The sequence below is a fragment of the Grammomys surdaster genome, unplaced genomic scaffold, assembly GCF_004785775.1.
Source record: "Grammomys surdaster isolate TR1022 unplaced genomic scaffold, NIH_TR_1.0 1055, whole genome shotgun sequence".
NCBI lineage: Eukaryota > Metazoa > Chordata > Mammalia > Rodentia > Muridae > Grammomys > Grammomys surdaster.
Window position 1 is genome coordinate 234,533 of NW_021605474.1, and position 23,692 is coordinate 258,224.

Here is a 23,692-nt window from a genome sequence, read left to right on the forward strand (position 1 = left end):
GGCAGAGTGGGGGGAAGGGGGAGCACTGTGAGGCAGAGTGGGGAAGGGAGAGCACTGTGAGGTCCAGTGGGGGTAAAGGGACTGCTTGGGAGAGCAGCAACATGAGTCCAGGCCACATGTCATACCTCTGAGGGCTCTGGGTAGGGGGTGACACAGAGGCTAGCAGGAGCGTCTGGTGTCCGCCGGGGCAGCCTCTGGAACAGCTCCTCTGTGACAAAGGGCATGAAGGGGGAGAGCAGCCGCAGGCCGACGTCCAGGCAGGTGTAGAGGCTCTGCCGAGCACACTCTGCTGCCGCCGGGTCCACTCCGTTCAGCACGGGTTTTAGGCATTCCTAGAGATGGGGAGGCAGGAGGCTCAGGGCCAGGTCCCACCCGGAGCCCCTGCCCCCACGAGGACTGGAAAAACAAAAGGTGAGCTCAAGTCTCCAGGCCAAGCTGAGGTCAGAGCACCGAGCCTGGCCCCGCCCCCGCGACTCACCAAGTAGACGTCACAGAGTTCATACAGCCAAAAGCTGTACTGGGCGGTGGTGATGGCGGCAAAGTCGTATGCCTGGAAGCCTTCATTGCTGAGCCTCACGGCCTCCGTCAGCCGGCTGCGGATCCAGCGGTCCACCAGGCTCTCACGCCCTTCAGGCTTGGGGAAGAGAAATGCCAGTGGGCCGTCACATTACCAGGGCGGGGACACATCCCACAGGGGTGGGACACAGGAGAACATGCAGTCCTCAGGGCCCCGAGCTGTGGAGACTTGTCCAATCAATGCTGGGGAGAAAGGACGGGCCCGCCCCCTTGCCTGTCAATCATCCACCTCCACATGTCTGTCCCCAGACTAAAGGAAGATCCTCAGGGGACAGCAGCTGCAGGCTTGCACATTGGAACTCTGCTTGACACTTGAGGAGTGGAGGTTCAGCCTGTGGGGGCATGTGTGCTGTCAACGATGGCCATCAACCAGGTCCTCACCTTGGAGGTCGGTGAGGGCACAAAGCCCTTCCCAAGGCCGCGGAGGGCAAACTTGGTGGCATTCCAGAGTTTGTTGCAGAAGTGACGGTACCCCAGGATCCTGTTCACATCCAGGTTGATGTCTCGACCTACAGGAGGATGAGTGTGACTCCACCCCCCCCTCTCAGACAGGTCCTCTCAAGGCCCAAGGGAGAGGGGAGCACGTGCTTCAGGGAAGACAACGGGCAACTCAGGGAGGACGGAGACCATACCCTGGGATGTGTAGGCACAGAGTCCAAAGCGTAGGGCATCAGTGCCACACTCAGGAATCCCTGCTGGAAAGTCGGCTCTCTACAGAGGATGCAGAGGAACAGGGTGGTCAAGCTACCTACTTGCTGCAGCCCAGCCCTGTCCACCTGCTGCAGCCCACCCTTGGGGCACGCCCCTTACCTGTCCTTCTTTGGCTTTCTCCACCTCACTGGGATCCAGGTTGCTGTTCAGCAGTTGGTCGTGGAGGCCCTAGGGAGGAGATGGGAGGCGTCAGACCGTTCCAGCCATGAAGATGGAACAGCCACGAAGTTGATCCTGATGACCCACTGAGTGCCCCACCTGCAAGGAAACTCCATAGATGACATCCAGGGGGTCGATGACATTGCCAAGAGACTTGCTCATCTTCCTGCCGTGAGCATCCCGCACGATTGCATGGAGATAGACCTGGGGGCACGCAGTGTGACCAACAGTGAGGCCACCATCCTCCCAGTCCTGATGGCTCTCCCCAGTCTGCCCGCCCGGAATCATGGGTTCCTAGGGCTGGGAGTCTTAGCGTATCTGACAGGTGGTCCCTGCTCTGGAAGCAGCAGCCCTGGGCCAGACCCACCAAAACTAATCTTAGCCAACAGCCACCCAGGAAGGCAGATAAGGAGACACGGGGGAGAGCCATCCTCACACCTCTCTGAAGGGCAGCTTCCCAGTGAGCTTCAGACCGAGCATGACCATCCGGGCCACCCAGAAGAAGAGGATATCATGGCCCGTCTCCAGCAGGGTCCCTGGGTAGAACACACTGAGGTCTTCTGACTGTGGGAGGACAAGGGTATGCAGGTGAGCCAAACATTCCCCTCAAGGCCCCTCCCTCTTCACTCTAGGAGCATACCTACCTGATTGGGCCAGCCAAAGATGGAGAAGGGAAAGAGACCAGACGAGAACCAGGTGTCCAACACATCCTCATCTGGAAGAAGCCGAAGGTCAGAGATTAGAAGGATGGGATAGAAGGACAGAATCCCAACTGTCCCCGTCCTCCGTGCCCATCCCTGCCTTGCTGAAGGCTGATCTTGTCAGGGGACACTCCAAACTCCCGTGCTGCCTTCTCTCGGGCCTCTGCTTCAGTGCGTCCGCTTACCCAGTACCGCCCATCAGGGTCCTAGCAGAGAGGGTCATCAGAAACACTTCCTTTACTTTGCCCAGATCCCTCTGCCAACCAAGACCCCCAACAAACCACAGCCTCGCAACACCTAGCTCTAGCCTTTCTCACCTCCCCAGGGGGCACTGCTGGGTCGTGGACAGTGATGAAGTAGGCAGGGATTCGGTGGCCCCACCACAGCTGCCGAGAGATGCACCAGTCTCTACAAACAGCAAGGGGTCAGTCAGGGCGCGCTGTGTCCCTCAGCTGCGTCCTCCCCCCAGGGGCCATACACACCGGATGTTGTCCATCCAAGAATGCCATGTCCGCTGGTGGGTCTCGGGCAGGATACGGAGGTCGCCCCGGGTCACCGCAGCACTGGCGGCCTGGGCCATCTCCCCGCAGCGCACGTACCACTGAGGCTTTAGCAGAGGCTCCACCACATCCTTGGAGCGGCTGCAGCAGGAAGAGGGCCATGGAGAAGAGGCCTTGTGTTGAGGAACCCCACCCTTCCCCGTGAGCGTCCATGCGCCTGTCCCCAGTCTCACTTGCAAAGCGGCACTACCATGGGGTTGTCCTTGACGCCTCGGAACAGGCCACGCTCCTTCAGTGCTGCCAGCACAGCCTTCCTGGCCTCAAACCTGGGCAGGCCCTGGATAAAAAAGGCCTCATCACGGCAATGCCCAAGTAATTCCCCACCTCCCACGCAGGTCCCCACAGGGCAGACATCCTCACCAGGAAAGGGGGAGGCACATTGACAAGGGCCCCCTTCGAGTCTATGATGCTAACAGCCTCGAGCCTGTGTCGCTGCCCAACCTCATAGTCATTCTGGTCATGGGCCGGGGTGATCTTCACGGCACCTGGAGGACACGAGGCGTGCCAGGGTCCACTGCATGCTGGGATTCCCTCCCACGCCTCTCGTGCAGAAGGGTGTGGCTCCCAGACCACTCTGCTGTCTGCTCCTTAATACACACGGTTTCTTGCATCCAGCCCCAGTCTACCGGACTGAAGGTAAATTTTCAGTCTTTTCTCCCAACAGGCCATGGTCACTGCTCACCTGTGCCGAACTCCATGTCCACAAAGTCATCGAAGATGACGGGAAGGCTCCGGGACAAGAACGGGTGGACGACACACTTTCCCTTTAAGTGCTGGTATCTGGGGTCCTTGGGGTGCACGGCCACAGCCACGTCTCCCAGCATGGTCTCAACCCGAGTTGTTGCCACCACCACCTCCTCGTCGCTGTCTGGGGTGACAGAAGGCTCTGTGTCTGAGCTCCCTCCTCCTCCCCTCCCAGCCCACACCCTGGTGTCCTCAGCCCCACCTGAGCCTTGGACCTTGTAGGCGAAGGACACGAGGACCCCAAACTCCACCTTCTCCTTGTAGCCAGGCACAGAGAGCAGGGTGCGGCCCACCAGCTCCTTCTTATCCACCTGTGAGAGGGGTGTTAAAGAAGAGGGCCTGGACAGGCTGAGGAGGCAGGCTGCGGGCAGAGGCATACCTCAATGTCAGAAATGGCGGAGTTGAGGGTGCAGGACCAGTTGACCAGGCGGGTGCTGCGGTAGATGACCCCTTCTTCATGGAGCCTAACAAAAGCCTCTGTCACAGCTGCCGACAATTTCTAGAGTAGGAAGATAATGGAAATCAGAGAAATCATGGTGGTGCCTGGAGGCCAAGGAGGATACCCAAGGCAGCAGAGGGCCAGGGAGACCATCAGACCTATCCTAGAGTCCCACACCCAGCACAGAACCCTCAGGACAGTTCCTGAGAGTGGCTATGGGAGCATCAGGGCAGGCCGGGAGCCTGGTGATGCTGGGACAGCAGGGAGCTCGCAGCTAGGGTCTAGCTGGGTGCTGCTGGCTGAGTCCTCAGCTATGCTCTGACCTCCTGGTAAGGGAAGCCCGCCCACGGAGCAACCCTGCCCTGCCCCAAGGTTTTGCCTGCTTACAGGGTCCATGGTGAAGCAGGCTCGATCCCAGTCCAAGGAACTGCCAAGTTTCTTTAATTGGTGGTAAATCCTGTCTCCCTTCCTGGAAGTGGACAAAGGCCAGGATAAGCCTTTGGCCACCAGTGGCTGGTGGGTAGTGAGACTCACTTGTCCCCTGAAGGTGACAAGGCTCGCCCTTCGGCCTGGGCTGCAGCACCCATGGGGCTGCTTACTCACTCGGCTTTCCACTTCCAGACCTCCTGAAGAAAGGCCTCACGGCCCAGCTCGTGCCGGTTCACACCCCGCTCTTTCCAGAGTTTCTTTTCCACCACCACCTGGGTGGCGATGCCCGCATGGTCACAGCCTGGGTTCCACAGGGTGGTTTCCCCGCGCATCCGGTGCCTGTGGGAGACAAGAGGGACAGGTGGTGAGCCAGGCTAGTCGATCCCGACACCAATGGTCTCAGGTTCCTGCAGAGAAGTTCGTGGATGCTTATGAAAGGGACAGATTGAAACCTCCTCATGCTAGAGTCAGGCAGTGAGGAAGGAGCTGACGCCCAGCAGAACAATCTGTAAATGGAACAGAGGAGGTCTCACCCAGCCAGGGAGCTAAGCACAACATGGCCCTAGGAAGAAAGCCACAGACAGAAGCAAGCTGCATCATCCATGGAGACCCAGGCAGGTTACTCAAGAGGTCTTGCTCCTAACCCCCCATGTCACACATTAAAGTGCCCGACAGAGAAGACAGAACTGGGAGGGGCACACGCCTCTCCAGATCCCCAGGCGGTGACTGCAGAGGGAGCACAGACATGTTCTTCAGTGGAATAATCGACAAACCCTCACCTGGTTCACTGGTTCACAACAGAAAGGGGAGGTCAGCACGAGGTAGAGGCACACAGACAGACGGGAGGAAGGGTGAACCATAGAGAATGCCATACACCAGTAAGAAAGGGTTATGTGCTGGGGTGGTGTCCTCGTCTAATCCCAGCTACTGAGGCAGAGGCAAGTGGATGTCTGTGAGTTCCAGGCCAGCCTAGTCTACATAGCATGCTCCAGGCCACCTGGGACTACATACACAGGAAAGCTGTCTCAATGTTCCCGTCTGCCGAAAAGGCCAGAGACACAAAAAGCACTGAAAAGCCAAACCAGCACTTCTAAGGGAAGCTAGAAGTGATTTAGGGAAGGACTGGAAGGACTGAAGAGGACATCTATAAAACGCCGCTTTTAGCTCTCATGTGTGCATGTGAAAGCCAGAGGGTAAACTGAGGCCTCACTCCCCGTCTTCCACCTAGAGCTGTGGTCTCTCGTGCACCACTGTGAGAAGCACAGCTGGCACAAGCTTCTGTTGCTCCTCAGAGCTTCTGAGATTACAGATGTGCACTCAGCTTTACACAGGCCCTGTGGATTGAAACTCAGGTTCCTGTATTTCTGCAGCAAGTGCTTTACCCACTGAGCTGTCTCCACAGCTCCCTCCTGCGCATTCACGGATCAGGGTCCACATACAAGAAAGCATTATGTTCATGCTTGCTTATCACACGACACTCAGATTTCCTGTGGAAAGGGACTGTAGCAAGTCCATTCTCTTATAGATAGCAAGAAGTCGTCCTTACGAATGCCTGAGTACAAAGTGGTACCCAGGCATAAACGCAGGTAAACCACTAGTACATATAAAGTAGAAAACAAAGTGGACAGATAAATAAATCAAGAGCTGAACTCCGGGGCATGCGCCTGCAGTTCCAGCTACTGAGAACAACAGGAAGGAGGGTCGCTAAGCCAGGGGCTGCAGGCTAACCTAGCCAACACATAAGGCCTCAACTCAAGAAACAGTTAAGAGAGCACTGACTGCTTGTCTAGGGAACCCAGATTCAAAGCCCAGGACCCACATGTTGGCTCACAAATGTCTGCAATTGTAGTTCCAAAGGATCCAATTCTCTCCTCTGGCCTCTGCAGGTACAAAGCACACATGTGGTACACAGACATATATATATACACATATACATACATACATACATATATGTATGTATATGTATATATAGTATATATAAAGTAGTATATATATAAAGTAGTATTCACATGTTTAATAAAAATTCAAATTAGGGGCTCGAGAGATGGCTCAGCAGTTAAGAGCACTGACTGCTCTTCCAGAGGTCCTGAGTTCAATTCCCAGCAACCACATGGTGGTTCACAACCATCTTTGTAATAGGATCCGATACCCTCTTTTGGTGTGTCTTCAGACAGCAACAGTGTACCTATATACATAAAATTAATTCTTTTTTTTTTTTTTTGGTTTTTCGAGACAGGGTTTTCTCTGTATAGCCCTGGCTGTCCTGGAACTCACTCTGTAGACCAGGCTGGCCTCGAACTCAGAAATCCGCCTGCCTCTGCCTCCCAAGTGCTGGGATTAAAGGCGTGCGCCACCACCGCCCGGCTAAAATTAATTCTTTTAAGAAATTTTTAAATTAAAAAAAGAAAAAAACGAAGTCAGTCTGCATACAAGAACAAGTAAACACGTCCAAGAGAAACTGCTGAATATTAGAAAATAGTTCAGGAACAACTTTTTGTGTTTGCTTTTGAGATATGGTCTCACATAGCCCAGGCTAGCCTTGAACTGGCCATGCTCCTGCCAGCCTTGCCTTTACACCTGGCTGTATAACTGTTTTAACTTTATGAACGGGTGTCGTTCGTGTATGTGCCTGCAGAGGGTGCCTGACAAGTCACATATGGGTGTTCTAGGATCGGAACCCAGGCACTCTACAAGAGCAGCCAGGCTCTTAACTGCTGAGCCACTTCTCCAACTCTCAGTTACAACTTCTGCTGGTTAGATTTTAATCTTTCCTATAAAAAAAAAAGGAAGGAAGGAAGGAAGGAAGGAAGGAAGGAAGGAAGGATGAGGGGCTGGGGAGATGGCTCAGTGATTATTAGAGCATGTGCTGCTTTTCCAAAGGACCAGAGTTCAACTCCCAGCTCCACATCAGGCTGCACACAAACATCCCTAACTTCCGCTCCAGGAGCATCCAACACCCTTGGCTTTTGCCAGCATGTGCACTCATGTGCACACACCTACACAAACGCACATATATAACTTAAGTAAAACTTTAAAAATAAAATAAGTAGAAAGAAAGGGTCTAACAACTACCTTCCCTCTAGTACTTGGGAAGCCAAGGAAGATGGATCTCTGTGAGTTCGAGGCCAGCCTGGTCTACAGAGTGAGTTCCAGGACAGCCAGGGCTATACAGAGAAACCCTGTCTGGAAAAACAAAAACAAAAAAACAAAAAACAAAAACTACTACCCTAGAAAGAACACTGAACCCTACAACTACGTGGATACACACACTGACAGCTAGGACAGGCCTGGAAAGATGTGCTTTGAGTGGTAATAATCAAGGACTCCATTCTGGAAGGGAGGTCTGGGCAAGAAGACCAAGGAGATGTATGTTTCTTTTCTTTTCTTTTTTTTGTTTTTGTTTTTTCGAGACAGGGTTTCTCTGTGTAGCCCTGGCTGTCCTGGAACTCACTCTGTAGACCAGGCTGGCCTCAAACTCAGAAATCCGCCTGCCTCTGCCTCCCAAGTGCTGGGATTAAAGGTGTGCGCCACCACCGCCCGGCCGAGATGTACGTTTCAACAAGAGTCATGCCTTGGGTAAGGCATGCTGCTGCAGACCAATGGTGAGGCAGGCGCTATGGCAGATTACAAGCTTGCTGTACACAGGCCATGGGCCCAAACCTCAGCACTGCAACAAAGGGGATAGAATGTCCTTCTCAGGAAACAGACAGAAGTCAGCTGCACGGACAGACTACCCGAGTAGGACAGACTGCTGGACGCTCACAGGGGAGGGAGCAGAAAAGCCACACCCGAGGGGCCAGGCCAATATGGCGGAGTGAGCCTAGTCAGCGAAGAGAAAGGAGCCAACCAGAGGGCACCGGCTGGAGGTGCGAACAGGAGCTCACCATCGAGTCAGGGAGTCCTGGATGGCGTTGGTGAGCGCGTGGCCCAGGTGCAGGGAGCCTGTCACGTTGGGGGGTGGAATGCACATCATGAAGACGCCTCGGGGATTTGGTGCTGACACACTAGGACGCTGGTGGTGGAGAAGGAGGGGCAAGTGCTAAAGCCTATGGCATCCTCTGGTGGCCCCTCCCCAGCAACAGGCCTTAAGTCCTGCCCTTCTCCACCTCCAGCCTCCGGGCCTGGGCAGCAGTAACCACTCACCCCGTACTCTGGCTTGAAGAAGCCCTGCCGTTCCCACCAAGGATACCAGGCAGCCTCCACATACTGAGGGCTGTAGGAGTCAGGCATGGGGCCACTAACATCTGGGAGGAAGGAGAAGAGGGCTCAGTAAAGCTGGAGAGACCCAAGTTAGGGTAGAAGGAACAGGCCGTCCGCCGTTCTCCCCACAGGACAAGCCTAAGGCTGTTCTGCTATCCCTCCCTCACTAAGCGGAGTAAACCAGGACACACACAGCAAAGAGGAACACAGAGAGAAGTGGCCAGAGCTAGGTCCCTTCCCCAGCCACTACCTTTCTTCTCCCCAGGTGGGGTACGGAGGTCATAGGTAATGACCCCAGGGTCCCGCTTCTCCTTCTTCTCTGGTTTTGGTTTCTTCTGTTCAGAAGGAATAAGACACAGACCCAAATGTGAGCCACCTCATCAAGGCTCCACCCACCCTTCCTCAGCCCTTGGCCCTCCTACCTCCCCGTGTGGGGGCTGCTGCTGCTGTGTCTTCTGCTTCTGCTGGAATTTCTCTAGTTTCTCCCGTTTCTTTGCCTCTTTCTTGAGCTGAGCTGCTGTCTTTTGGGGTGCAGAGACCTCAGAGCCTGAAGAGAGGCACAGATATGTAGACTCAAGGCTGCTGGGGACCCTCTGTGAACAGTGCTGAATCTAAATCTATGGATTCCAGCCTGGTGATCATCTCCGACCCTCACCTCCCACAGCCTCCACACCCAATGGCCCAGGGACCTCTAAGATAAAAGGGGCCCTTGACCCCTCTGCTGTCTCCCATCCTCCTCACCTGGCTGTTGAGTGACAGACCTGGCCCCTGAGTACAGGGCCACTTCTCCCAGCACAGCCCGGAATTCCGGTTGCCGGACACAAGTGTTAAACCAGCGGGTCACATTACCCCAGATCCGACGGGCAGGAGGGTCCAGAACCTGAGAGAAACAGAACCGAACCAATTATCATAGTCACTGTGTAACAGGAGTCTGCCTGGCATGCACATCTCCCTCCCCAGGCTCCAGTGACTCACGTAGCGGAAGGGCAGCAGTAAGGCGGTCACAGCAGCTAAGTCAGCCAGAGTGGGGGCGTCCCCAGCCAGGTAGGTGTGCAGCCGAAGCCACTCCTCCAAGGGGTTCAAGGCCTTGCCCAGGGCCCCAAGGGCAGCCTAACAGGAAAGGAAAGGGACGAGATACGACCGGCTTGCACGCCTCTGTCTCGGTGGTTCTCAACCGAATGCTGACACCCTTTAATACTGTGCTGACCCCCCCACCATAAAAATTATTTTTGTTGCTACTTTGTAACTGTAACCTTACTACAGTAATGAATCCTAATACAAATATCTGTCTTCCAATGTTTTTCTTAGGCGACCCCTGGGAAAGGGTCACTCTACCCCCTCAGAAGGGTCCAGACCTGTGCAAGGTTAAGAGCCGCAGCTCCACCCTGCCCACTACCTTCCCTGACTCAAGCCTTGGCCGGCCTGCTCTCAGGCTGCTTCCTCCCTCATTCAAATGGTCATTATAAAATAGTTCTCCCGGGTGTGGTGCTGCATGCCTTTAATCCTGGTTCTCGGAAGGTAAGGGCAGGGGGACCTGCCTTGAAAGCTAGCCTACTCTTCACTAGTCCCATTTCGATTAAAGCTACATAGTTAAGACCCTGTCTCAAAGCAACAACAGAGGCCCCAAGTTTGGTTCCTGGCACTCACATGGTGGTGCATAACTGTCTGTAAACCCAGTTAAATACAACACCTGGTTACACAGCCCCAGACTCCTTGGGCACTAGGCACACAAGTGTATGTAAGTATACATACACACACACACACACACAGACAAATACATACAAATATTTTGTGGGTGTGTGTAATTTATCCAACAAGTCACCACTAAACACTTAAGTTTATGCATCCAAGGAAACATATTTAGCAAGACTGCCAGACCTGGGCATCAACAAACAGACTCCACCAAGAACAGCACAAATTTGCAAACACATGAAGCACTATCCCGTGGGAACGCAGACATGAGGGTCTCTAGTAGCCCATTGGGATATGAAGAAGCCAGTCAGGGTCTGTACACTCACTGAACTGACACTAGGTATCCACCATGCCCTGCGGGGGCGGAGCTTTCCGTTAGGTAAGGCACAGGTCCATCCTGGGAGGACTCACAGAAACAATCTGTCCCCTCCCTTCCCCTCCTTCAACTCCCCTAACTCCTCCCAACAACTCTGGTCTCTCCCCAGTCTTTCCTACAGCTCACATCTGGCTTCCATGTCACACCTGCCACCTAGGGCCTTGTCAACTTCACACAAGCCAGTGGCCTGTGGGAAGAGGGAAACTCAGTTGGGAAAACGTCCTCACCAGACTGGCCTGTGGGTAAGTCTGTGGGGACATTTCCTTAACTAATGACTATGTGGCGGGCCAGTCCATTGTAGGTGATACCGCCCCCTGGCAAAGTAAGAAAGCAGGCTGAATATGCAGGAGAGCAAGCCAGGAAGTATCCGTCTTGCATGGCCCCAGCTTGTTTCTGCTTCCAGTCGCTGGCCTGACTTCCTTCAGTGATGGAGTTACAACCTAAGAGCCTAAAATAAACCCTTTCTTTCCCAAGGTGCTTTTGGTCATGTTGTTTTTATCACGGCAACAGAAATCCAAAGACTGTCAGAGACTTGGAAATGCCTGGAGAGTAAGACCTTGTTTAAAGACACACACACACACACACACACAAACTCCAAAACCAAAACTGAAAACACCAAAAACACGCTCTCAGGCTCTCCTCAATTACACTCCCGGAGGAAGGGATTACATCACTTTGCATTCTCAGACATAGAAGACCAAGGCTCAAGAATTTAAAATGTACCCAAAGTTACTACGGCCAGTGGCAAACAGGGAATCCACCTCCTGACAACCACTTCCTTCCTGAGGATTCTTCCTAATCCTGTTTCTCTAGTCAGAATTTCTCCCTTCTTCCCTCTCACCTGGGGATCCTGACCAGGACCTCTAAGTCCTAGCGCAGGCAGGGTCGCCCCGCAGGCAGCTGGTACGAGCTCCGTGTCGGCATAACTGACCCACTGCTGGACCAGGACGGCAGCCCGGCTGCCCCCGGGTCCCCCCAGGCCTGCTGGCCACAGCAGCTGAGCTACAGCCGGAGCCCCCCACACCCACAGGCCGCCAGGGCCCTGCTCCAGGGCGGGCAGGCGAGGCGGGGGGAATGGAGTCCGGCTGCTCGGGGGAGGCTGCAGGCAGATGCGGGGGTGAGGGCCTCCCCACCCGGGACCGTCACCAGCTTCCCCGTAGCGGGCAGCGATGAGAGCTCGGAGGCTGGGGAAGGCGTCGGGGTGAGGAGAGACGTAGAGGATGGACATGGCTGTGCAGGGTCCGAACGCGGTGGAGTGACCTGGGGAGAGACCCGGCAGGTTGAGGAGGGGACGTGAGCACGTGCTGCAAGGGACGCAGGCGCCGGGCCGGGCCCTAGGCCAGGCGAGCGGCGGCGATCAGCGCCTGGAGAAGGAGGCGGGACCCCGATCGCCCGCCCCCTCGGGGTTGTAAGAAGGGAGTTCGAGCCGCGTGTACATACTGAAGGCGGCCGATCACACTTGGCCGGGAGATCTCCTCAGCCGGCCACGGCCGCGGCCCCACAGGGCGGCCGGGGAGGAGGTGGCGGGCGGCGGAGGCAGCTCTCCCGCTGCGGGAGAGAGCGGCCGGGCCAGCGGCACCCACGTGTCCCCCTTTGTGACAGCGCGCGTTTCCGGGCCCGGGTCCTAGCTGGGTGGCCGGGCCCCGCCTGTGCGTGCGCGATCCCGAGGGTCCTTGCGCGGCCCAACGCTGCGGGCCGGGACGAGGAGGGACGAGGGGGGCTCGCGCGGCAGGGGGACGGGAACGCGCGCGCATGGACGAGCCTGTGCCTGGGTCAGGCGTCGCCGCGGGCAGCCCCGGGTCCTCGGGTCAGGCGCCGCCGCGGACAGCCCGGGGTCCTCGGGTCAGGCGCCGCCGCGGGCAGCCCGGGGTCTACGCGTCTGGTGCGAGCGGGACTAGGGAAGGGTTGGTGTCTGCAGCGCGCGGTTGATCCCAGCCTCCGGCCTTCTGCAGGACAAGCTGCAGAATCTGGGGCCGCTGCAAGCAGCACCTGCCTTTAATAGCAGAGTGCACCGGTAACTCGCGGGAGATCCTCGGATCTAACCCAGGTAAAACGGGAAAAGGGCTCTAGGTGCTGAGCGCTCACGGCCTGTGATGGAGCCGTGAGGGAAGGGCAGGGGACCTGAAGTCAGAAGCACTCCGGTTGGTCCGGTAAAGCCGTAAGGCTAGAGGGAGAACTAAGTTAGCAGAGCTTTTGAGAGTCCATGGCTTTATTGCTGGGATAATCTCTTGTGTACTGTGTAAAGTTGTCTTTGTATTATTCAGAAGTACACGGAAAGAGAAACCGGGCAGAAAAAGGCCAGGCAATAAAGCACATGGCAGGAGCAGAAATCTGACAGAATCACACCAGCTGTAGACAATTCACGCAGAGTTTGAAGAAGAAATTTTAAGTTAGCATAAAAACAACATAGCAGAAAGCCTTGATTCATAAGCACAAGTAGTTAAGAACGCAGATTCGCTAGCTCAAGGCCATCACAAAGAATGCAGAGCTGGAGAAACAGGTCAATTGAGTGTTCCAGGAGTTGGCTGACTGGAAGAGATAGAGAGGATGCTCAAGGACAAATCCCTGAGAATGAGTGAATAATGAGATGTCCATCTGTTCCCGTGATGTTTGACTTAACCTCCTCTGAATCCCCCCCACCCTTGGGGCCCACCAAATGTTTCAGGGACTTGCGGTCTAAAATTAACCAGATGGTTTGTTGGCTCAGATAAGCATCCACCCCTGGGTTCGGAGAGAACAGGAACCCAAGGTTGTTCCCCTGAGATCTTTCCCTAGAGCTGCTTGTGTAACCTGCTGATGTTCAAATATATGAAACAGCCAATCGTGTGTAAAAGCGCCAAGACTCCCCGCTCTTCCTGCCCCTTGCCTATATAAACCCCCAAGTTTAGCGGGGCGGTCGTGGCGCACACCTTTAATCCTAGCACTTGGGAGGCAGAGGCAGGCGGATTTCTGAGTTGGAGGCCAGCCTGGTCTACAGAGTGAGTGCCAGGACAGCCAGGGCTACCCAGAGAAACCCTGTCTCGAAAAACCAAAAAAAAAAACAAACAAAAACCCAAGCTTCTGGGCCTCGGGGGTTGACTCCTCTGACTCCTAGGGCTTACAGAAAGATAGTCGTACTGAAGAATGAAAAATTATAAAATACTTTACAAAATAAACATAGACTCTTCTTTAGGTTTTCTTTAAAGGGCATGGAAAATTTCTCTGAAGCAAGCTAAGAATGTGAACCGGCTGGTTATAGGAACCAGCCAACCACCAAAGGGAAGAATGCAAGTCATTAGGTGGAACCAAGAAGCTGGTGACCACAGTGACAGGGCAGGACCACATTTTTGTTGTTGTTGTTGGTTGTTTGTTTTTCTCGAGACAGGGTTTCTCTGTGTAGTCCCGGCTGTCCTGGAACTCACTCTGTAGACCAGGCTGGCCTCCAACTCAGAAATCCGCCTGCCTCTGCCTCCCAAGTGCTGGGATTAAAGGCGCGGGCCACCACCGCCCGGCCCTGAGGACCACATTTTTGAGAAGAATGAGTATACAGAGTGTTTTCCACATGACCCTGTCTCACATAGGTTGTGTTCCTCTGGAATTTTCTGCTATTTTTATGTTATGTCTCTTTAACAACCCCCTTGCCCCCTCCTCATCTCCTGGTTTGTGGTTTTCCCCTTTAAAAACCCTCCTCTAACCGGCTATCCCAGCAACCGGTTGTTCCTCTGCTGTTTTCATCCAGTTTCGGTGTCTTGCAAGTTACTGGATGGTCATGACATCCCGAGACTTGAGTGAGGGTCTCCCCTGAGAGGGGGTCTTTAGTACGAGTGTCCTTGGGTGTGCACCATCCCAAGACTTGAGTAGGGGTCTCCCTTCGGGAGTCTTTCAGGTTCAGAAGCGGATTTGGCCAGACATATGGCAGATCTATGAGTCTGTTCTCCCACCTAACCACCATTGCTTCCAACCAGGTGATGAAGTCCGGATCACGAGACACAGCCAAAAAACTGTGGAACCTCGGTGGAAGGTGATTCTGGGCCTGTGCTCGAGCAGGTACCCCGGTTGTCTTTGTTCATGTCTGTGTAAGTGTCTGCTTGAACTCTTTGTATTTGTGCAGCCGCTAGACAGTTTGGTTTCGGTTCACAATCATGAGGTAGTTGCTGATCAGAAATAGTCCTGGGGGCGGGGAGGTAGACATGCCTTAACGTTGTGAACTACAAGAGCCCTAGGGGACGTTGTTGAACCAACCTGTCATATAGTAATAATGATTTATATGCCAGGTGTGGCGACACCGAGCCCAGACGCTTGAGCCTTGCTGGAAAGGACCGAATCTAGTACTGCTGTCCACTCCAACAGCTGTCAAGGATAACTGCCTGGATTGATGCATCTCATGTAAAGGCTGCCACTACCATAGAAGAAGAAGACAAGGCTCGACTTGCCTAGAAGGTCCAGACCACAAAGAACCCCTTAAAATTAAAAATCATCTGGAAGACCGGAAATGAAACGCCTTTTCCTGACAGTGGTACTATATCTTAGTTCTTTTTCCCTGGGCCAGACCAGTGCCAGCTCCTACCAACCTTCTCCTAAACCCACCGCCGAGCCCCTCAGAGAAGACTTCCTTCTGTCTAACTTAGTCGAACAGGCCTTTAAAGTCCTTAATGCTACCAACCCCAAGGCAACAGAGTCGTGCTGGCTTTGTTATGATTCGGCTGCCCCCTACTACGAAGGCGTAGCATTTACAAGGACTGTCAGTCAAACAGAAGATATCAGCCAGTGTAGATGGCAACAGGGACAAAATGTCAGGCTCACCTTGTCTGTAGTAACTGGACAGGGAACCTGTATAGGAAAAATCCCTCCCTCACAGAAATTCCTCTGTAACCAAACTTTGCCCACCCCTCTTGACAATGGGTATCTCTTGCCACCCACCGAGGGGTGGTGGGCCTGTTCCTCTGGACTCACTCCTTGTGTCAATTTACAAGTCTTGAGAGATACCCAAGACTTCTGTGTTCTAGTACAGTTAGTCCCCAGACTTATTTACCACCCTTTTGAAGAACTTTTGTCCCATTGGGATAGCAGGTTACCAAGAAGCAAGAGAGAACTCATCGGCATCAAGCTATCCGACTTATTAGGACTAAGAGCGGCAGACGCTGCCCTGGTCATACGTGGTCAAAACTTCAGGGTCTTACAGGCGGCCATACATGCAGATATTCAAGAACTAGGAAACATCTCAGAGCTTCAGGAATCTCTGACCTCCTTGTCGGAAGTAGCACTCCAAAACAGGAGACGCCTTGCTCTCTTGTTCCTCCACCAAAGAGGCCTTTGTGTGGTCTTCAGAGAAGAATGTTGCTTTTATATAGACCATTCAGGAGTAGTAAAAGACTCCATGGCGAGGGTCAGAGAAAGACTAGCAGAAAGAAAGAAAGAAAGAGAAGAACACCAGGGATGGTATGAATCATGGTATAACTCTTCCCCCTGGCTTACCACTTTAATTTCTGCCGTTACAGGGCCATTAGTGATTTTATTGCTTTTACTGATTTTTTTGCCTTGTATCTTAAATCGCTTTCGCACTTTTGTTAGAGAACGGATCAGTACAGTACAGGTCATGATGTTAAGACAACAGTATCAAGGGCTACGCCAAAATGAGGTATGACAGATGATTTCAAGATTGAAACATCCCCAAGAAAGGGGGGAATGTGAAAATTAGATGAGGAACCCCCCTACCTTAAGAAAATACCAGATGGCTGGGATTTTCCGTTGAGCTCACGGGTCAGGGAATTTCAAAAAACGCCCTGTTCCAGGAAATGTCCCAACTGCAGTGGGGGTGGGACCCCTTACCACCCCCTCTGCAGTGCCAAAGATATCTCCTCACCGGGGGCCACCAATGGATACAAAGGACGATGAGCCTCATCAATTAGAGATAACAACTCCTGCTGTTACCTAAAACCTATAGTCTGCAAAAGTATAAAAAGTGTGTGTTTTGTCCTTCGGGGTCGCCTCTGCTCTGATTGCGGGAAGGCCCCAGCGCAGTGGATCAATCAATAAACCCCTTGCTTGTGCATAGATCTCTGTCTCTGTGTCTCAAGGGAGGAGCATCCTGGACTTAAGAACCGGGGCTCCGGGTCTCACATGCACACCACTCCTCTGTCAAACCTTCAGGACAGAGTCAACCCAACAGCTGTGTAGTTAACTACGGGAACACTGCCAAGTGTGCTCCAGACAACGGGATGGAGATTCCAGCCATATCCAGGAGATCCCCTGAAGCTGACACGCTGCAGATCTTGACTCTTATTTCTATAGCTGTGGTCCAGACCAGTTGTACCCCCCTGTGAACCCCACAACCTCACTTGGGTTATAACTAACACAGCTACAGGGACTGTAATTAACTCAACCTCCCACCTTGCCCCCATTGAAACTTGGTTTCCTGATCTCGGTTTTGATTTATGTACACTAGCTGATGGGACCTGGAGTCCCCTGGGCCTTATATGGGGATGTCAACATCCAGCTCAGCAAAGTGAGCTTTGAATCGCCCCCTTCTATATCTGCCCTGGACCGGGAGGCCTCCTCGGCAGACATGTGGAGGACCAGAGTCATGTTTCTGTGCGCGTTGGGGTGTTGTGATCCACTGGGTCCATCTGGACGCTACTGATAAAAGGTGATCTTATCAAGGTCCAAAGGGGCCCGAGATCAGAATCCCAAGGATGGGGATATGGATTGTAACCCAAGTTCTATGCAAATGGTCTTGGTGGGCCATGTTCCTCCAACTGTAACCTCATTGTAGTCCAGTTCACCCCCAAGGGAAAAGAAAGCTGGGATGGGAAAAAGGAAGGACATGGGGACTAAGGTTGTATGTATCTGGATATGACTATGGTGTAATGTTTACGATTCAACTCGGCCCAACTGATCTGGTCTGGACAGACGATGCCTTTAGGCCCTCATCTGACCCTGTCCCGTGTTGGACTCACAGTCCCCATTTCTCAGGATCTTGGACCCCGGTCTAGGCCATGGGACTTTGCTTTGGGCCACTTACCAGGCACTGAATAATTTAAGCCAGAGCTTACAAATAAGTATTAGCTCTGCTTGGATGCCCAGCCACCCTATTATGAAGGAATAGCCATTCCTGGGAACTATACCCCCTGTACCAACAACAAGGACTGTTGTTGGCAACATCCAGGTAAAGGGAAACTAACCTTAGAGGTAAAGTAAAAAGGACTCTGCATTGGGACAATACCCCACACCCATAGACATCCGTGTAATAGCACCCAGGAAGCCCCAAGCAGGGGCTTACGTTACACTCCCCATCAGTACATGGTGGATATACTACTGGGCTGATGCCTTGCATCCACACAAATGGTTTTTGTGTACTGCTCCTGCTTGCCCCTAGAGTCCTTCATTACTCATGAGATGGGGACCAGACCCACTCCCAGCCGCTCGAGCGAAGCGGGCTACAGTTGTCCGAGATCCTGGGCACGTCAGCCTTCAACCTCAAAGATGGGAATTGTAAAGCGTTACGCTCTGCCATAGACGCAGATTTAATTGAACTAGGGAAATCCTTGTCCAGCTTCAAAACCTCATTAACGTCTCTGAGGGGGGAGGCTGCTCTTCAAAATCAGCAGGAACAAGACTTCCAATCCTTACAACACGGTGGACTGTAAAGCTCTGGGGGAAAGATGCGTCTGTGTCAGTCAGGGATTGTAAGGAAGTCAAAAAGAGAAGACCGGAAGAAGGAAAGTGATGAGAGTCAGTCTTTTTTGATTACAGTTGTTTCAATTCTGTCTGGATCATACTTGCTGTGGCATGCAAGCTCTGTTATTCACCCCCTGATGGATTCATCAAGGACCAGGTCTCCACCGTCCAGCTCATATTAAAATACCAACCCTTGGATTCTGCTCAAGGGTTTGAGATGGACTCTTACTCAAGGTGGGAGTGAGGGGGCCTAACTTACTCCATTTTAAGACAGGCGTGCCATAGACTCAAAAAAACCGTAAAGAATGGGCAGCCAATCAGCAGCTGCCCTGACAACTGGGGGCGGGATAGCTAAAGCCGATTTGAAGAAAGCCCCCATGAAATGACGCTTCCTCCTTCAAGGTATAGACAGGTACCCCTCACTATGAAACCAAACAATCCTGATATAAGTTACCTAACCACAGTTGGAAATCTTCTGTCTTTACTTTTTTTTTTTTTTTTTGGTTTTTTTGAGACAGGGTTTCTCTGTGTAGCCCTGGCTGTCCTGGAACTTACTCTGTAGACCAGGCTGGCCTCGAACTCAGAAATCCTCCTGCATCTGCCTCCCAAGTGCTGAGATTAAAGGCGTGCGACACCACTCCCCGGCCTAACTGTCTTTAAAAGGAAAAGAGAACCTGCAGTCTCTCTTTGTGGTTTCCATTTTATATAGATGACCGACTATTGAGCTTTGGCCTGTCGTTATGCTTTGTAATACTTAGTCCCAGCCCTGCAAGACCTGGTTGCCCCGGCAACAAGAATCTGCACTGTAGAGCCAAGTGATGTTATGTGACCTTGCCCCCAAGTTACTTCTAATTGGTGAATGAAGATGCTGATGACAGTCAATAGCTGGGCAGAAGAGATGTGGGTGGGGCTTAGAGATCCTGAGCTTGTGGTTGGAAGAGAAGCAGGAGGGAGAGAAGAAGGTGAAGGGAGGAGTAAGTAGCCATGGGTTAGGCGAGTTGTAAAATGATGGCCATGTGGGTTGGCTAGTTGGAGTTAAAAGCAGCCCAGACAGAAACATGGCAAATTCTATAATGGCATTGTTGGCCGGGAGTGTTGAGGATAGATACCTGCCCAGCTCTTGTGCTGACTCAGGCTTGTTATAAATATAAAGGTTGTCTGTTTCTTTTATCAGGGAACTAAATGCTCAAAGGTGGGGTAGAAACCCCTGTGGGTCTGCATTTGGCTCCTCTGCTGAGGTGTTGGTCTGCTGCTTGGGGAGGTGACGCAGAGGCACTCGGCTACATTCCTTTCTTCCCTCTGGGATTCCAGGTTCATGTGGCACCTCCGACACCACTCTACGAAACACAGCCTAAGATAATGGGCCCCAGCCAGTGGTTCTCAAATTCCTGGGCGCCCAGATGCTGCTGGGAACTGTGCAGAGTTGAGCACTGGGGTAGAGGGCCTGAGATGAGCCCTGGGGGGTCAGGGGGAGACCAGCTTAGCTCTAGAAGTGTGGAGACGCCTTCTGGAGGAGACTTAGGGATAGCTTGGTGTGACCAAGGGTTTCCCCCATGACTGTCTTTGAGGAAGGAGGCAGCCCTTGCTTGTCCAGATTGTTCATTCATGGTGGAAAGGGTGCATACGCAGGGTTGATCAGAGACTAAATACCTTTTGCAGGAAGGGATACCCAGGAAGGGAAACTTACTGGCTAAACCCTGAGGCCTAGCTAGATACCTCATTAACACAGAGGACTCTGGGTTTTTATGCTACATGACCAGTTGCCCTGGTCCTCTTAGTGGGGCGTTGTGGTCACATGCTCCAGGACAAGAAGCTGATTGTGAGTAGATTCAAATGCCTTCCATTTTCAGTCTTGAGAATTGCCAGAGTTCCTTAATCTCCTTGACCTTCCCAGTTTTTTCTGTTTGGTAGCACGGTTCCACTCGCTCCAAAACCCCAGGTTGGGATTAAATATTTCTATAACAGTTGACTCCTGCATGCTGGCTGTTTCTACAGAATAAACTCTTTGATTTTGCACGCTACTTGAGTCTGAAGTCTTCTAGCGATTCACGGACTCTGACAACATGTAGAAACCGCGGTGGAGTAGCTGAGAGGTCATCTGACTTGGTAAGATACCTGGGGAGTCCTTAAAGGGAGTTAAGTAATATTAATAAGAATAAGTTGGGGCTGGAGAGATCACTCAGTGGTTAAGAGCACTGACTGCCCTTCCAGAGGTCCTGAGTTCAATTCCCAGCAACCACATGGTGGCTCACAACCATCTGTAATAGGATCCGATGCCCTCTTCTGGTGTGTCTGAAGATAACAACAGGGTACTCACAAGTAAAATAAATACATCTTAAAAAAAGAATAAACCACATGAGGGTGGGGAATACTGTAATGGCATTAGGAAAAGAGTGACTAGACGACGTCATTGAGATTGGCTCAGTACGGATTGTGATTGGTATCTGTGTCATTTCATATTTGACCAGAGTGCCCTCGGATAGAAAAAGACTTTTTTGGGGGGTTTTTTTGTTGTTGTTGTTGTTTTGTTTTGTTTTTTTCGAGACAGGGTTTCTCTGTGTAGCCCAGGCTGTCCTGGAACTCACTCTGTAGACCAGGCTGGCCTCCAACTCAGAAATCCTCCTGCCTCTGCCTCCCAAGTTCTGGGATTAAAGGTGTGCGCCACCACCGCCCAGCAGAAAAAGACTTTAGAAATACAGAAAATAAAATAAAATTATGAAAAGCCTCTTCATAAGAGACAAGCCTAGAAAGACAACACTAGAAAGAAAGAGTGACAAAGATACTTTTACACAGAGGAATTAAGACTAGGGCCTATTGTGCCACCATATGAAACTGACGGTCAGCCAAAAGTCATTAGAAAGCCAAGCTTAGCTTACCTGGTTACTATACGACAGATAGCAGCAGATGACAGGCACCCTCGAGGTTATGGAGAATTCGGATGGCATGCTGTAGAAATGCTGGATGTAAAGGAATTTAAAGAAGCCCTCATTTCATATGGTATATATCTTATATATGTGAAAGATACTAAATTCTTTGGCAGTTCAAAGTAGAGTAACCCCCCAGGACTGGAAATATGACAAAAGCAATGTTAGAAGCAGGTCCTCAGTCACAGTGGTGATTATGATAAGAGAAGCCAAGAGGATAGAACAGAAATAGGGCTCGGGATGACAGCATTTCCCAAGGTCAAACGCTAGGTGAAGGTCGGTATGCTGAGGTACAAATGCAGGTTGAATATGACAGCACCACTTTGGTGCTGTGGCGCACTGCAGCTTTAAGTGCCTGGGACGAGGTTGGAGAAACAGAGAAAAAGGTCTGATCTGTTCACTGAACTCATATAAGGTCCGAGGGAAGCATTCGCTGGTGTCTTACAGAGATTGGCTTCAGATATAAGTAAGAGTATTCTATTCAGAAGCTAGGTAAGTAGTAATCAAATCTTTTACTTTTAAAAAATGCTAATTCTGCATGCAGATGGGTGATTAGGCCTCTAAAGCCAAGATCAGCGCTAATAGATGAATATTAGAAACACAGCTGATATTGGGTCTCATACTTGTTACGTAACTTTAATAGAGGACGTAACCTCCAAAGGTTTTAAGAAAACCAAAACTGTCAAATGTCTTGACTGTGGCAAGCAAGGTCATTTCAAAGGGATTGTAGAAAGAGACAAGCTAATTCCAATGGAAGGCCTGAGCCGTCTGGAAAATGCAAAAGATGTGGCAAAGGCTGGTACTGGATTAATGAATGCCAACCAGCCAGGGACAGACCCTGGGGAACCTTTCAATGTCCACTGTATTAAATTGAAGTCAACCGTTTCAGGCCAGAGAAACTCGCCTGCAGAGCATTTCAACAGCACTGTTCTGGATCTAGCCATCGATAGCCCAGATAGCGATGGCAGAGCAGCTTCAGCAGATAAAACAAAACTCAGAAGAGACCAGAGTAAAAAGTATTTTGACAAACTGCTGTGGATGATCAGAGGTCAAAATTAAAGGATTTATTATAAATGATATTGAAATTGAAGGCTTGACAGACAGCAGGTATAACAATGATTTCACCAAAATCTTGGCCTATGTGGGAGGATATTCAGTTTCCAAGGGTTGGGCCCTTATCCCAGGTAAAACAAAGTGTTCGAGGCTTAAGTGTGTAGGACCAGAAGGTCAGACAGAAAACTTAAAGCTGTATGTGGCCAAGATAGCCATGATTTATGGGGACATGGTATATTGCAGCAACAGAAGACACAGATTAGCATTCCTTCAATCTCAGAAATAAACCATAAAATTAAAAAAAAAATGCTTCTGAGGGCTGGAGAAATGGCTCAGCGGTTAAGAGCACTGACTGCTCTTCCAGAGGTCCTGAGTTCAATTCCCATCATCTACATGCTGGCTCACAACTATCTGTAATGAGATCCAATGCCCTCTTCTGGTGTGTCTGAAGAGAGAAACAGTGTACTCACGTACATAAAGTAAATAAATCTTAAAAAAAAAAAAAAAAGCTTTTGAAAAAAAATATTGAAAGGTATTATCAAGAACAGTCCCAGACCGTCCAGGGTGTCCACAGGCAGGACATGCCAGGTGTTGGCTCTGCCTTTAAAATGGCTAATTGACAAACCTGTATGGGAGGACAAAGGCCTACGGCATTAGAACAATTGCAGGTACTAAAACATGGTACAGGAGCAGCTGAATGCTCAACACATTGAAGACTCCACCAGCCCACGGAATTCCCCTGTTTGTTATTTTAAAAAAAAGGAATCAGGAAAATGGAGGCTATTAACAGACTTAAGAGCCATGGATAATATGCTTCAGTCAGTGAGCTCTTCTTTATTACCTAAGTCACTGCCTGTGACAATAGTTGTGATCAACCTACTCTCCCCTGGGTAGCCTGCTCCTACGTCAGACTTGGTGGTAACCCTCTTTCTCCCATGTTAATAAAACATTTCAAAAATACTTCAAACAAGAACATATCCCATCTTTATGATCACATTCATCCTTCCCGGACTGCTCTCTCTTGGTAACTCCTTAGCCAATAAGATTACCACAACTGGGGCCTTTACTATTTCACCCCTCACTGCTAAAGAACTATCAGCAAATAACCCGGAGAGGACTACAATTTAAATTTCCCAATACCACTGTGGAACACCTTAAACACATTCTCCAAACCACCAGTCCTGTGCTGCCCTGATTCGCACCCCTGCTATACAGTTGGGCACCAACTCCAGATGTCCTAAGGCCAGTGCCTTCTGGCAGATTGACGTCACCCACATCCCATCATTTGGAACACAAAACTTGGTGTTCGGTACCATTAATACCTATTCCCATTTAAAAACCTAATTAGTCACATGTTCTCCGATTTTGCTATTATGGGGCTCCCTCTCCATATCAAAATCGATAATTGACTAGCTTTCAGGAGAATTTCTGCAAGACTTGGAAAATTGTCCACCACACTGGTGTCCCTCACA

At 51.4% G+C, this 23,692-nt stretch overlaps 1 protein-coding gene across 2 annotated transcripts in view; it reads right to left on the reverse strand.

Moving 5' to 3' along the window:
• Vars (valyl-tRNA synthetase) overlaps positions 1–12,367 on the reverse strand; it is a 14,094-nt gene extending 1,727 nt beyond the window's left edge. Inside the window, exons 1-26 of one of the 2 annotated variants that reach the window (XM_028783248.1) lie at positions 12,028–12,367; positions 11,429–11,847; positions 9,495–9,629; positions 9,261–9,399; positions 8,942–9,066; positions 8,770–8,854; positions 8,463–8,563; positions 8,204–8,331; positions 4,494–4,658; positions 4,278–4,359; positions 3,831–3,950; positions 3,654–3,762; positions 3,390–3,575; positions 3,068–3,192; positions 2,881–2,984; positions 2,630–2,788; positions 2,465–2,555; positions 2,248–2,353; positions 2,091–2,161; positions 1,885–2,010; positions 1,546–1,650; positions 1,387–1,455; positions 1,209–1,287; positions 958–1,085; positions 479–634; positions 126–332 (exon numbers count right to left, since the gene is read on the reverse strand). In XM_028783248.1, the coding sequence (XP_028639081.1) occupies positions 126–332; positions 479–634; positions 958–1,085; positions 1,209–1,287; positions 1,387–1,455; positions 1,546–1,650; positions 1,885–2,010; positions 2,091–2,161; positions 2,248–2,353; positions 2,465–2,555; positions 2,630–2,788; positions 2,881–2,984; positions 3,068–3,192; positions 3,390–3,575; positions 3,654–3,762; positions 3,831–3,950; positions 4,278–4,359; positions 4,494–4,658; positions 8,204–8,331; positions 8,463–8,563; positions 8,770–8,854; positions 8,942–9,066; positions 9,261–9,399; positions 9,495–9,629; positions 11,429–11,815 (3,288 nt within the window). In that variant the 5' untranslated portion in view covers positions 11,816–11,847; positions 12,028–12,367. Of the gene's footprint in view, positions 1–125; positions 333–478; positions 635–957; positions 1,086–1,208; positions 1,288–1,386; positions 1,456–1,545; positions 1,651–1,884; positions 2,011–2,090; positions 2,162–2,247; positions 2,354–2,464; positions 2,556–2,629; positions 2,789–2,880; positions 2,985–3,067; positions 3,193–3,389; positions 3,576–3,653; positions 3,763–3,830; positions 3,951–4,277; positions 4,360–4,493; positions 4,659–8,203; positions 8,332–8,462; positions 8,564–8,769; positions 8,855–8,941; positions 9,067–9,260; positions 9,400–9,494; positions 9,630–11,428; positions 11,926–12,027 lie in introns of those variants that run through there. The other variant, XM_028783249.1, reaches the window with a different exon arrangement.
• Positions 12,368–23,692: the final 11,325 nt, after the last annotated feature.